General features: G+C 44.1%; 1 protein-coding gene across 2 annotated transcripts; it reads left to right on the plus strand.

Moving 5' to 3' along the window:
- Window positions 1-439: 439 nt before the first annotated feature.
- Window positions 440-9,967, plus strand: LOC115525493 (mammaglobin-A-like). 2 transcript variants are annotated; one of them, XM_030332712.1, is made up of 3 exons: window positions 446-588; window positions 973-1,160; window positions 9,756-9,967. In XM_030332712.1, the coding sequence occupies exons 1-3, from the start codon at window positions 534-536 to the stop codon at window positions 9,792-9,794; spliced, it is 282 nt and encodes a 93-aa protein (XP_030188572.1). In that variant the 5' UTR covers window positions 446-533; the 3' UTR covers window positions 9,795-9,967. The 2 variants fall into 2 exon arrangements, with proteins under 2 accessions (XP_030188571.1, XP_030188572.1); XM_030332711.1 differs by lacking the exon at window positions 9,756-9,967 and having other exon boundaries at window positions 440-588; window positions 973-1,232.
- Window positions 9,968-12,700: the final 2,733 nt, after the last annotated feature.

A 12,700-nucleotide genomic window follows, 5' to 3' on the forward strand; every position in this document is an offset into this window, starting at 1 on the left:
CTTGTTAAAAGGGTCTATGGACACGGGAAGTCTGCCCTCCTGAGGAGCTATCTGGTATTGCACCGAGCCCAGATGCGTGGTGAGCCCATGGGAACACAGGATACGAAGCTATCCATCTGTTGAAGAAGGAGGACAGGTGGAAGGAGACTAATAAAGTCCGCAACAATAAAACAACAAGGATGACAACACAGGCACACTCTGTCGTCGTTTCATTAGCTAGCAAGCACTTTTGCATTAATTTCATCTAAATTAATGCAATAATGTTATCATTATTGCAGTTCCAAAATAGTTTTGGGTCCAACAAGCTGTCTCCTTGGTTTCTACAAACAGGGCACAGGCTGGCTGGGCTGATTCTGGCTGTCATTTCCTGGCCCAGTGCCACGTTTACTGTGTGACTCAGTCCCTCACTTCGGGGAGGGCTTAAGGTGATGGCCGGGAGAATAAAAGGAGGAGTTCTGGGTGCTCAGCTCCCAAGTGAGTTCTTTCTTCCCTGCCACGTCGGACTGACCGGCTAACACCAGCTGCCCTCAACCATGAAGCTGCTGAGAGTCCTTGTGCTGATTGCCCTCCCGCTTTACTGCTTTGCTGGTGAGTTCTGTGCAGCAAGGACAGGTTCGGGGCTAAAGGTGGTGTCAGGGCCCTCTGGAAGACCCCCTGTTCCCCAAATTCAGGCCAACAGGCTCCACCTCATTTCTTCAGTGTCTTTGTTTTTCATGGTTATGTAGTGTTTGGCTTCTCTGGGCTGTGGAGGTAGTGCTGGGGTGGAAAGGGGGCACAGATGTTTTCAAGCTTAAGGAAACCCTAGGTCCTGAGTTTACTCTCTGAGAACTGAGAACTCAAGACCATTCACCATCATATTTCTGAATGTATGAGTCTACTGGGATGTAGGTTGGATGACCAACATCCTAGGTGCTTCCAAAAAGGGGCTTCAGGGCTACGGAACTGAGATCGCTTTTATGTGTTTTCTTTCAGGTTCTGGATGCCCGTTTCTAGAGGAAGTGGTTAACAAAACAATCAGTCCTGAAGTGAGCGTTAGTGAATACCAAAATTTTCTTCAGGATTTTGTTTGGGAGACTGAGGAAGAAAAGGCCTTGGCTGATTTCAAGCAGTGTTTTCTCAACCAGTCAAACGAAACTCTGCACAACTTTGCACAGATGATGGTAATTACAGTTTCTTCTGATGTGCTTTCAAACCACGGGGCAGGGACTAGTAGGCTCTACGTTTGTCACTAGTGATGCCAAAGCAAGTGTTCAACATGCTTTATTTTATTTCAGTGAATGTAATTGTGGCTGCATGTGAGTACTTTGACATCAAGAAAGCCAGCCAAGGTCCCAGTGCCGATTTGCCTCTGCACTTCTTGGAATCTTTAGTGAATGATAAATGAAAAAGGCAAATGAGGGACAATATTCACATAAAGGCTGAACTACCCTTCAGTATCCTAGTACACACTCACACATCCACACACAAACTTTCTCTTTTTTTCTTTTCTTAAGTTTATTTATTTACTTTAAGGGGCAGGGGGAGAGAGCACTCATAGAGGAGGAGCAGACAGAGGGAGAGAGAGAGAGAGAATCTTAAGCAGGCTCTGTCCTATCAGTACAGAGACCGATGTGCCTCAATCTCAGGAACTGGGAGATCATGACCTGCCAACTGAGCCACCCAGGAGCCACAATATTTTTCTTTTTTTTTTATTCTATATTTATTTTTGAGAAACAGACAGAGAGACAGAGTGCGAGTGGGGGAAGGATCAGAGAGAGAGACACACACAGAATACAAAGCAGGCTCCAGGCTCTGAGCTGTCAGCACAGAGCCCAACGTGGGGCTCAAACTCATGAACCACGAGATCATGACCTGAGTCAAAGTCGGATGCTTAACAGACTGAGCCATGCAGGCACCCCTCATTTTTTTTCTTTATTTTGAAATTTTTTCTTGCTTTTTATTAAGTACACTCTCCACCCAACGTGGGCTCGAACTCCCAACACTGAGATCAAGAGCCACAGGCTCTCCCCAGTGAGCCAGCCAGGCACCTCCACACTCATTTTCTATCAAGGTAAAACACATCTGATTCTCAAGAAGTCCCTTACTTGTAGAAGTGACCGGCAACAATGATCCCCTTCTTCGTAGGAACAAATAATAAAATGTTCATGAGAATGTTTTAATAGAGTTCAGAAGAATCCATTATGAAGAAGATTCTGTACCTCTTACTAACAGAATTTATTTATTTATTTATTTATTTTTATTTTTTTATTTTTTTTATGAAATTTATTGACAAATTGGTTTCCATACAACACCCAGTGCTCATCCCAAAAGGTGCCCTCCTCAATACCCATCACCCACCCTCCCCTCCCTCCCACCCCCCATCAACCCTCAGTTTGTTCTCAGTTTTTAACAGTCTCTTATGCTTTGGCTCTCTCCCACTCTAACCTCTTTTTTTTTTTTTTCCTTCCCCTCCCCCATGGGTTCCTGTTAAGTTTCTCAGGATCCACATAAGAGTGAAACCATATGGTATCTGTCTTTCTCTGTATGGCTTATTTCACTTAGCATTACACTCTCCAGTTCCATCCACGTTGCTACAAAGGGCCATATTTCATTTTTTCTCATTGCCACATAGTATTCCATTGTGTATATAAACCACAATTTCTTTATCCATTCATCAGTTGATGGACATTTAGGCTCTTTCCATAATTTGGCTATTGTTGAGAGTGCTGCTATGAATATTGGGGTACAAGTGCCCCTATGCATCAGTACTCCTGTATCCCTTGGATAAATTCCTAGCAGTGCTATTGCTGGGTCATAGGGTAGGTCTATTTTTAATTTTCTGAGGAACCTCCACACTGCTTTCCAGAGCGGCTGCACCAATTTGCATTCCCACCAACAGTGCAAGAGGGTTCCCGTTTCTCCACATCCTCTCCAGCATCTATAGTCTCCTGATTTGTTCATTTTGGCCACTCTGACTGGCGTGAGGTGATACCTGAGTGTGGTTTTGATTTGTATTTCCCTGATAAGGAGCGACGCTGAACATCTTTTCATGTGCCTGTTGGCCATCTGGATGTCTTCTTTAGAGAAGTGTCTATTCATGTTTTCTGCCCATTTCTTCACTGGGTTATTTGTTTTTCGGGTGTGGAGTTTGGTGAGCTCTTTATAGATTTTAGATACTAGCCCTTTGTCCGATATGTCATTTGCAAATATCTTTTCCCATTCTGTTGGTTGCCTTTTAGTTTTGTTGGTTGTTTCCTTTGCCGTGCAGAAGCTTTTTATCTTCATAAGGTCCCAGTAATTCACTTTTGCTTTTAATTCCCTTGCCTTTGGGGATGTGTCGAGTAAGAGATTGCTACGGCTGAGGTCAGAGAGGTCTTTTCCTGCTTTCTCCTCTAAGGTTTTGATGGTTTCCTGTCTCACATTTAGGTCCTTTATCCATTTTGAGTTTATTTTTGTAAATGGTGTGAGAAAGTGGTCTAGTTTCAACCTTCTGCATGTTGCTGTCCAGTTCTCCCAGCACCATTTGTTAAAGAGGCTGTCTTTTTTCCATTGGATGTTCTTTCCTGCTTTGTCAAAGATGAGTTGGCCATACGTTTGTGGGTCTAGTTCTGGGGTTTCTATTCTATTCCATTGGTCTGTGTGTCTGTTTTTGTGCCAATACCATGCTGTCTTGATGATTACAGCTTTGTAGTAGAGGCTAAAGTCTGGGATTGTGATGCCTCCTGCTTTGGTCTTCTTCTTCAAAATTCCTTTGGCTATTCGGGGCCTTTTGTGGTTCCATATGAATTTTAGGATTGCTTGTTCTAATTTCGAGAAGAATGCTGGTGCAATTTTGATTGGGATTGCATTGAATGTGTAGATAGCTTTGGGTAGTATTGACATTTTGACAATATTTATTTTTCCAATCCATGAGCAGGGAATGTCTTTCCATTTCTTTAAGTCTTCTTCAATTACCTTCATAAGCTTTCTATAGTTTTCAGCATACAGATCCTTTACATCTTTGGTTAGATTTATTCCTAGGTATTTTATGCTTCTTGGTGCAATTGTGAATGGGATCAGTTTCTTTATTTGTCTTTCTGTTGCTTCATTGTTAGTGTATAAGAATGCAACTGATTTCTGTACATTGATTTTGTATCCTGCAACTTTGCTGAATTCATGTATCAGTTCTAGCAGACTTTTGGTGGAGTCTATCGGATTTTCCATGTATAATATCATGTCATCTGCAAAAAGCGAAAGCTTGACTTCATCTTTGCCAATTTGGATGCCTTTGATTTCCTTTTGTTGTCTGATTGCTGATGCTAGAACTTCCAGCACTATGTTAAACAACAGCGGTGAGAGTGGGCATCCCTGTCGTGTTCCTGATCTCAGGGAAAAAGCTCTCAGTTTTTCCCCGTTGAGGATGATGTTAGCTGTGGGCTTTTCATAAATGGCTTTTATGATCTTTAAGTATGTTCCTTCTATCCCGACTTTCTCAAGGGTTTTTATTAAGAAAGGGTGCTGGATTTTGTCAAAGGCCTTTTCTGCATCGATTGACAGGATCATATGGTTCTTCTCTTTTTTTTTGTTAATGTGATGTATCACGTTGATTGATTTGCGAATGTTGAACCAGCCCTGCATCCCAGGAATGAATCCCACTTGATCATGGTGAATAATTCTTTTTATATGCTGTTGAATTCGATTTGCTAGTATCTTATTGAGAATTTTTGCATCCATATTCATCAGGGATATTGGCCTGTAGTTCTCTTTTTTTACTGGGTCTCTGTCTGGTTTAGGAATCAAAGTAATACTGGCTTCATAGAATGAGTCTGGAAGTTTTCCTTCCCTTTCTATTTCTTGGAATAGCTTGAGAAGGATAGGTATTATCTCTGCTTTAAATGTCTGGTAGAACTCCCCTGGGAACCCATCTGGTCCTGGACTCTTATTTGTTGGGAGATTTTTGATAACCGATTCAATTTCTTCGCTGATTATGGGTCTGTTCAAGCTTTCTATTTCCTCCTGATTGAGTTTTGGAAGAGTGTGGGTGTTCAGGAATGTGTCCATTTCTTCCAGGTTGTCCAATTTGTTGGCATATAATTTTTCATAGTATTCCCTGATAATTGTTTGTATCTCTGAGGGATTGGTTGTAATCATTCCATTTTCATTCATGATTTTATCTATTTGGGTCATCTCCCTTTTCTTTTTGAGAAGCCTGGCTAGAGGTTTGTCAATTTTGTTTATTTTTTCAAAAAACCAACTCTTGGTTTCGTTGATCTGCTCTACAGTTTTTTTAGATTCTATATTGTTTATTTCTGCTCTGATCTTTATTATTTCTCTTCTTCTGCTGGGTTTAGGCTGCCTTTGCTGTTCTGCTTCTATTTCCTTTAGGTGTGCTGTTAGATTTTGTATTTGGGATTTTTCTTGTTTCTTGAGATAGGCCTGGATTGCAATGTATTTTCCTCTCAGGACTGCCTTCGCTGCGTCCCAAAGCGTTTGGATTGTTGTATTTTCATTTTCGTTTGTTTCCATATATTTTTTGATTTCTTCTCTAATTGCCTGGTTGACCCACTCATTCGTTAGTAGGGTGTTCTTTAACCTCCACGCTTTTGGAGGTTTTCCAGACTTTTTCCTGTGGTTGATTTCAAGCTTCATAGCATTGTGGTCTGAAAGTATGCATGGTATAATTTCAATTCTTGTAAACTTATGAAGGGCTGTTTTGTGACCCAGTATATGATCTATCTTGGAGAATGTTCCATGTGCACTCGAGAAGAAAGTATATTCTGTTGCTTTGGGATGCAGAGTTCTAAATATATCTGTCAACTCCATCTGATCCAATGTCTCATTCAGGGCCCTTGTTTCTTTATTGACTGTGTGTCTAGATGATCTATCCATTTCTGTAAGTGGGGTGTTAAAGTCCCCTGCAATTACCACATTCTTATCAATAAGGTTGCTTCTGTTTATGAGTAATTGTTTTATATACTTGGGGGCTCCGGTATTCGGCGCATAGACATTTATAATTGTTAGCTCTTCCTGATGGATAGACCCTGTAACTATTATATAATGACCTTCTTCATCTCTTGTTACAGCCTTTAATTTAAAGTCTAGTTTGTCTGATATAAGTATGGCTACTCCAGCTTTCTTTTGGCTTCCAGTAGCATGATAAATAGTTTTCCATCCCCTCACTCTGAATCTAAAGGTGTCCTCAGGTCTAAAATGAGTCTCTTGTAGACAGCAAATAGATGGGTCTTGTTTTTTTATCCATTCTGATACCCTATGTCTTTTGGTTGGCGCATTTAATCCGTTTACATTCAGTGTTATTATAGAAAGATACGGGTTTAGAGTCATTGTGATGTCTGTATGTTTTATGCTTGTAGTGATGTCTCTGGTACTTTGTCTCACAGGGTCCCCCTTAGGATCTCTTGTAGGGCTGGTTTAGTGGTGACAAATTCCTTCAGTTTTTGTTTGGGAAGACCTTTATCTCTCCTTCTATTCTAAATGACAGACTTGCTGGATAAAGGATTCTCGGCTGCATATTTTTGTTGTCTAGCACCCTGAAAATCTCGTGCCAATTCTTTCTGGCCTGCCAAGTTTCAAAAGAGAGATCAGTCACGAGTCTTATAGGTCTCCCTTTATATGTGAGGGCACGTTTACCCCTTGCTGCTTTCAGAATTTTCTCTTTATCCTTGTATTTTGCCAGTTTCACTATGATATGTCGTGCAGAAGATCGATTCAAGTTACGTCTGAAGGGAGTTCTCTGTGCCTCTTGGATTTCAATGCCTTTTTCCTTCCCCAGTTCAGGGAAGTTCTCAGCTATTATTTCTTCAAGTACCCCTTCAGCACCTTTCCCTCTCTCTTCCTCCTCTGGAATACCAATTATGCGTATATTATTTCTTTTTAGTGTATCACTTAGTTCTCTAATTTTCCCCTCATACTCCTGGATTTTTTTATCTCTCTTTTTCTCAGCTTCCTCTTTTTCCATAACTTTATCTTCTAGTTCACCTATTCTCTCCTCTGCCTCTTCCATCCGAGCTGTGGTGGTTTGCATTTTGTTTTGCATTTCATTTAAAGCGTTTTTCAGCTCCTCGTGACTGTTCCTTAGTCCCTTGATCTCTGTAGCAAGAGATTCTCTGCTGTCCTGTATACTGTTTTCCAGCCCAGCGATTAATTTTATGACTATTATTCTAAATTCAGTTTCTGTTATATTATTTAAATCCTTTTGGATCAGCTCATTAGCTGTTGTTATTTCCTGGAGATTCTTCTGAGGGGAATTCTTCCGCTTGGTCATTTTGGATAGTCCCTGGTGTGGTGAGGACCTGCAGGGCACTTCCCCTGTGCTGTGGTGTATAACTGGAGTTGGTGGGCGGGGCCGCAGTCAGTCCTGATGTCTGCCCCCAGCCCACCGCTGGGGCCACAGTCAGACTGGTGTGTGCCTTCTCTTCCCCTCTCCTAGGGGCGGGATTCACTGTGGGGTGGCGTGGCCCGTCTGGGCTACTTGCACACTGCCAGGCTTGTGATGCTGGGGATCTGGCGTATTAGCTGGGGTGGGAAGGCAAGGTGCACGGCGGGAGGGGGGGCAGGCTTAGCTCGCTTCTCCTTAGGTGATCCACTTCAGGAGGGGCCCTGTGGCAGCCGGAGGGAGTCAGATCCGCTGCCGGAGGTTTGGCTCCGCAGAAGCACAGAGTTGGGTGTTTGCGCGGAGCGAGCAATTTCCCTGGCCAGAACCGGTTCCCTTTGGGATTTTGGCTGGGGGATGGGCGGGGGAGATGGCGCTGGCAAGCGCCTTTGTTCCCCGCCAAACTGAGCTCTGTCGTCCGGGGGCTCCGCAGCTCACCCTCCCTTTGTCCTCCAGCCTTCCCGCTTTCCGAGCAGAGCTGTTAACTTATGACCTCCCAGATGCTAAGTCGCGCTTGCTGTCGGAACACAGTCCGTCAGGCCCCTCCGCTTTTGCAAGCCGGACTCGGGGGCTCTGCTTGGCTGGCGAGCCGCCCCTCCACCCCGGCTCCCTCCCGCCAGTCCGTGGAGCGCGCACCGCCTCGCCGCCCTTCCTACCCTCTTCCGTGGGCCTCTCGTCTGCACTTGGGTCCGGTGACTCCGTTCTGCTAATCCTCTGGCGGTTTTCTGGGTTATTTAGGCAGGTGTAGGTGGAATCTAAGTGATCAGCAGGACGCGCGGTGAGCCCAGCGTCCTCCTACGCCGCCATCTTCCTGCCAATCACTAACAGAATTTAAAGTGTGCTTTCAAGCAAACAAAATTTGTCAGTATAAATGATGGGATTCCTTGACTATTAATTAAAGACCCCATAGATGACAAGGACAGATCATGGGTATGAATCTGCCTTGGGGGATGGAATTGTTGAAAACAACAAGCAGTGTTTCGTTCTCCATAATGTATTCCCTATCTTGATACTCCTATGGAAACATTCCAGGGTAGACAATTTAGAAATACTGCCAAAGCTAATGACAAAAGTGTTCATCACTCAGAAGAGCCAACATGGATGAACCTTGAGGGCCTTATGACAAAGGAAATAAGCCACCAAAAAAAGAAAGACAAATATGTTGCATGAGTTCATTTAAATCAGTTTTCTAGAGTAGCGAGTCTCTGAGAAACAGAGGGTAGAATGGTGGCTTCTAGGGGTTGGCTGGTATGGAAAATGGGGGTTTTTCAGTGGGTATAGAGTTCAACAATAGCAAGACGAAAATGTTCTGGAGATTGGTTGCACCACAACATACATAGACTTAACACTGCAGAACTCTATAGTTACAATGATGAAAATGGTCAATTTTATCTTATGTGTATTTAGCATGACTAACCACTTTAAAAAGTGAAATTCCCTTCAATCAAGGATAATGGGATGGGGTTTTTTGTTGTTGTTTGTTTTGAAGTTTATTCACTTTGGAGAGAGAGAGAGAGAGAGAGAGAGAGAGACAGACAGAGTGTGAGCAGAGGAGACAGGGCAGAGAGAGAGGGAGACACAAAATCTGAAGCAGGCTCCAGCTCCGAGATGGCAGCTCAGAGCCCATGGGGCTCGAAACCATGAACCAAACTGTGAGATCATGACCTGAGCCTAAGTCGGACGCTTAACTGACTGAGCCACCCAGGTGCCCCTGGAATGTTTTCTTTTTTTTTTTTTTAATTTTTTTTTCAACGTTTATTTATTTTTGGGACAGAGAGAGACAGAGCATGAACGGGGGAGGGGCAGAGAGAGAGGGAGACACAGAATCGGAAACAGGCTCCAGGCTCTGAGCCATCAGCCCAGAGCCCGACGCGGGGCTCGAACTCACGGACCGCGAGATCGTGACCTGGCTGAAGTCGGACGCTTAACCGACTGCGCCACCCAGGCGCCCCTGGAATGTTTTCTTTGAAAATGTCGATTAGACCGATCGCTTGGAGTGCACATCTCCACTGTTTTGTAGGTGTTAAAGGTAAAGGTCTCGGTGTCAGACCGTTTTCGGTATTTCTAACACGTAAGGCCACGCCAGAACTCAAAAACTACCCATTTCCTTGTATTTGGGCTGAGACTTAACGATTCTTTGTTGAAATAAATACACCCTGATAAATATAGGGATCCCTGATGGGGAAGAGATCTGGAAACACCAGCACCTGTTTGGCATCAGTAAAGTCTCCTGATCGTTACCATGAGAGACGAGATCATTCTGATCTTGACTCCAGCACAATCGTTCTTGGATACCAGATGTGTGTGGACAAATCCTACAAGCCAAGAAGAAATGAGCGTTTTTCAACTCTTGACTTTGGAACAGAGAGCTGAACATCGGAGTAATGTCTCTGTGTTTGTTTTCCAGCAAATAATGTATTCCAGTAAGCCGTGTGCCTCTTTTTAACTTTCCCCGAGACCGGAGACCCCGAGGACTACAGAGAATGGTCAGGAACTGACAGCCAGTGAATATAAACCACGACTTTTCTTCCTTCTTTCTCTTTTCATCTATAAACTGCAAGACAACTGTTGAAACCTCAAATACATTTTCATTTCAATAAAGCATCTGCAAATGGAAAATTCTTTTCATGTGATGTGATCAAAATGGAGGCTGTGGAGAGCCTCCCGTGCCTGAGCTCACGCCCACACACACGCTCATAGGGAACTGTTCCTTGGAGAACACATGGGTGAAGGACTGAGGAATCAGAAAAATGCTCTATTCCTTCCCACGTGTAGCACAACAGGGGTCCTCACTCTGGAAATGTGCTTTTCCATCCTCGTGGCCCCCATTTTCCCTGGGACTATCTGTGAAGTCCTCAAGACCTAGGCTCTGCTGATTGGGCTGCATGCAGTACCCCTGATCCACTGGTGCGGCAACGCCCCGCTCTCAGCCCTCTGCACCTGACCCAAGTGAGTGGGGTCAGGAGTAAAGCCAGGGAGAGATGTGACTTATCCAAAGCAGGGGTGAATCCTGGCTTGATTTTATTTATTTATTTTTTTAATTTTAATTTTTGAGAGACACAGAGAGAGAGAGAGGGCATGAGCAGGGGAGGGGCAGAGAGAGAGGGAGACAAAGAATCTGAAGCTGGCCCCAGGCTCCCAGCTGTCAGCACAGAGCCTGACCGGGGGCTCCAATCCATGAACCGTGAGATCATGACCTCAGCTGAAGTCAGATGCCTGACTGACTGAGGCACCCAGGCGCCCCATAGAATTTATTTTTCTTGTAATGTTTATTTATTTATTTGAAGAGAGAGAGAGCACGAGCAGGAGAAGGGCAGAGAAAGGGAGAGAGAGAGAAGCCCAAGCAGGTTTGGAGCTGTCAACACAGAGCCTGATGTCAGGCTCAATCCCACCAACCCTGACATCATGACCTGAGCTGAATCAAGAGTCAGACACTTAAGTGACTGAGCCACCCAGGCCCCCCCCCCAAAAATGTTAGAATTTCTTTAAAACAATTAACCAAAAGTGACTGTCATCATAATGAATATAGACCCATGAACCAGAGTGGAGCATACTCCTCTTTATACCAGTGCAGTTGTAAGGTATGGTATTTAATAGGTTGTTTTATGGAAACTGGCCAAAAGGACCTAAGACCTACAAAAGTCATAATGGATCCCTGCCATCTACCTTCTCCCACACACCTCAGGGTCAGTGACTCCATTAGGCCCAGGCCAATGGACCCTTGTCCATTTCCACATCTTAAAAGATCCCCCCCATTACACACACACACACACACACACACACACACACACACATTTATTAAGAACTCATGGGCCATAGTCAGTTCTCAGTGCTTTGGGTGTGTCCTCAGTGGGGAAGAAAGCCCACCCCTCTCTCTGCCTCTCAATAATGGGAAACTCAGTCCACCCTCTCTTTCTCTTTTGGACCATAAGAGGAGAGGAAAAGGAAGACATTTGGCCATAGGAACTGGAGATGGACACATAGATATGCAGAAATTTGCTTCTGTCCAGAAGGACCCTGGCCCATTTCATGAATGAGTCTACCCAGGGAACAGCGCCAATTTCATGCAAGAATTGATAATGAAGGTGATTGAAGGACTGGGGCAGCAGAACGGGAAGAGGAAGGATGCCCGATGATTAATCATTGGAAAAGATAGTACTAAATCTGGAACTAGAACAGGAAAAAGAAAAAAGGAGATTGTATAGAAAAGTAAATACAGTAGTACATCAACGAATGTGCTTAAGGGTGAAGGTATATGGATATTCTCCTCCTGCATTACACCACTACACCATTTCTGTAACTCTGAAGTTATTTCCAAGGACAAAGTTAAAAACTGCATTCCTGAGGCAAAAACGTATTGTGATGAGCACAGACTCTTCATTCTTTCCCTGATGATGAACGATGTTGAACATCTTTTCATGTATCTGCTGGCCATCTGGATATCTTCTGCCCATTGACAAATGGGATTATTTGTGGGTGCCTAGGTGGTTCAGTCAGTAGGCATCTAAGTTTGGCTCAGGTCATGATCTCATGGTTCGTGGGTTCGAGTTCTGTTTGGGTGAGCCCCGCTTCTCTCTCTCTCTCTCTCCACGCCCCCATCCTGGGATTCTCTCTCTTCGTACCCTCCCTTACATGCACTTTCTCTCTCTCTCTCTCTCTCTCCAATAAATAAATAAATAAATAAATAAATAAGATTATTTGATTTTTTATGGTGCCAAAGAGAGCATTTTCGAGAATGTGCTTTCCTCCTTTTTTGGTCTTTAATAGAGCTTTTTCTCAGAGGAGTTTTAGGTTCATAGCAAAATTGAGCAGAATGCACAGAGAGTTCCCATAGATCTCCTACTCATGCATATGCACAGCCTCTCCCACCGTCAACATCCTCACCAGATGGTACGTTGGTTACAACTGATGGGCCTCTATGGACACATCCTTATCACCCAAAGTCCATGCTGTACTTCGGGGTTCATTCTTGGTGTTGTACACTCTATGCATTTTGTGAAATGTATGTGATGTGCACCACCCCATTACAGTACAGAAGAATTTCACTAACCTGACAACCATCAGGTCTGCCTGTTCATTCCTCCCTCTCCCCAACCACTGAGAACCCCTGCTCTTCTCAATGTCCTCATACTTTTGACACTTCCAGAATGTCTGCCACTGAATGCAGAGATCTAGTAAAGCCCCAAGTCCCTTAGAGAATCTGGAGCCACTCAATGGGAGAAGTCTGGGCTCTTAAATGCCTGGAGGTGGTCATGATGGGTCATGGACAAGCCACTGGGAGCACCGTGCTCTCGGTCAATGTAACACCTATTTAGAATGTCCAGCAAAGTGGAGCAAGTTATCTATGGTACT

This window comes from Lynx canadensis, chromosome D1 (genome assembly GCF_007474595.2).
Source record: "Lynx canadensis isolate LIC74 chromosome D1, mLynCan4.pri.v2, whole genome shotgun sequence".
Lineage (NCBI taxonomy): Eukaryota > Metazoa > Chordata > Mammalia > Carnivora > Felidae > Lynx > Lynx canadensis.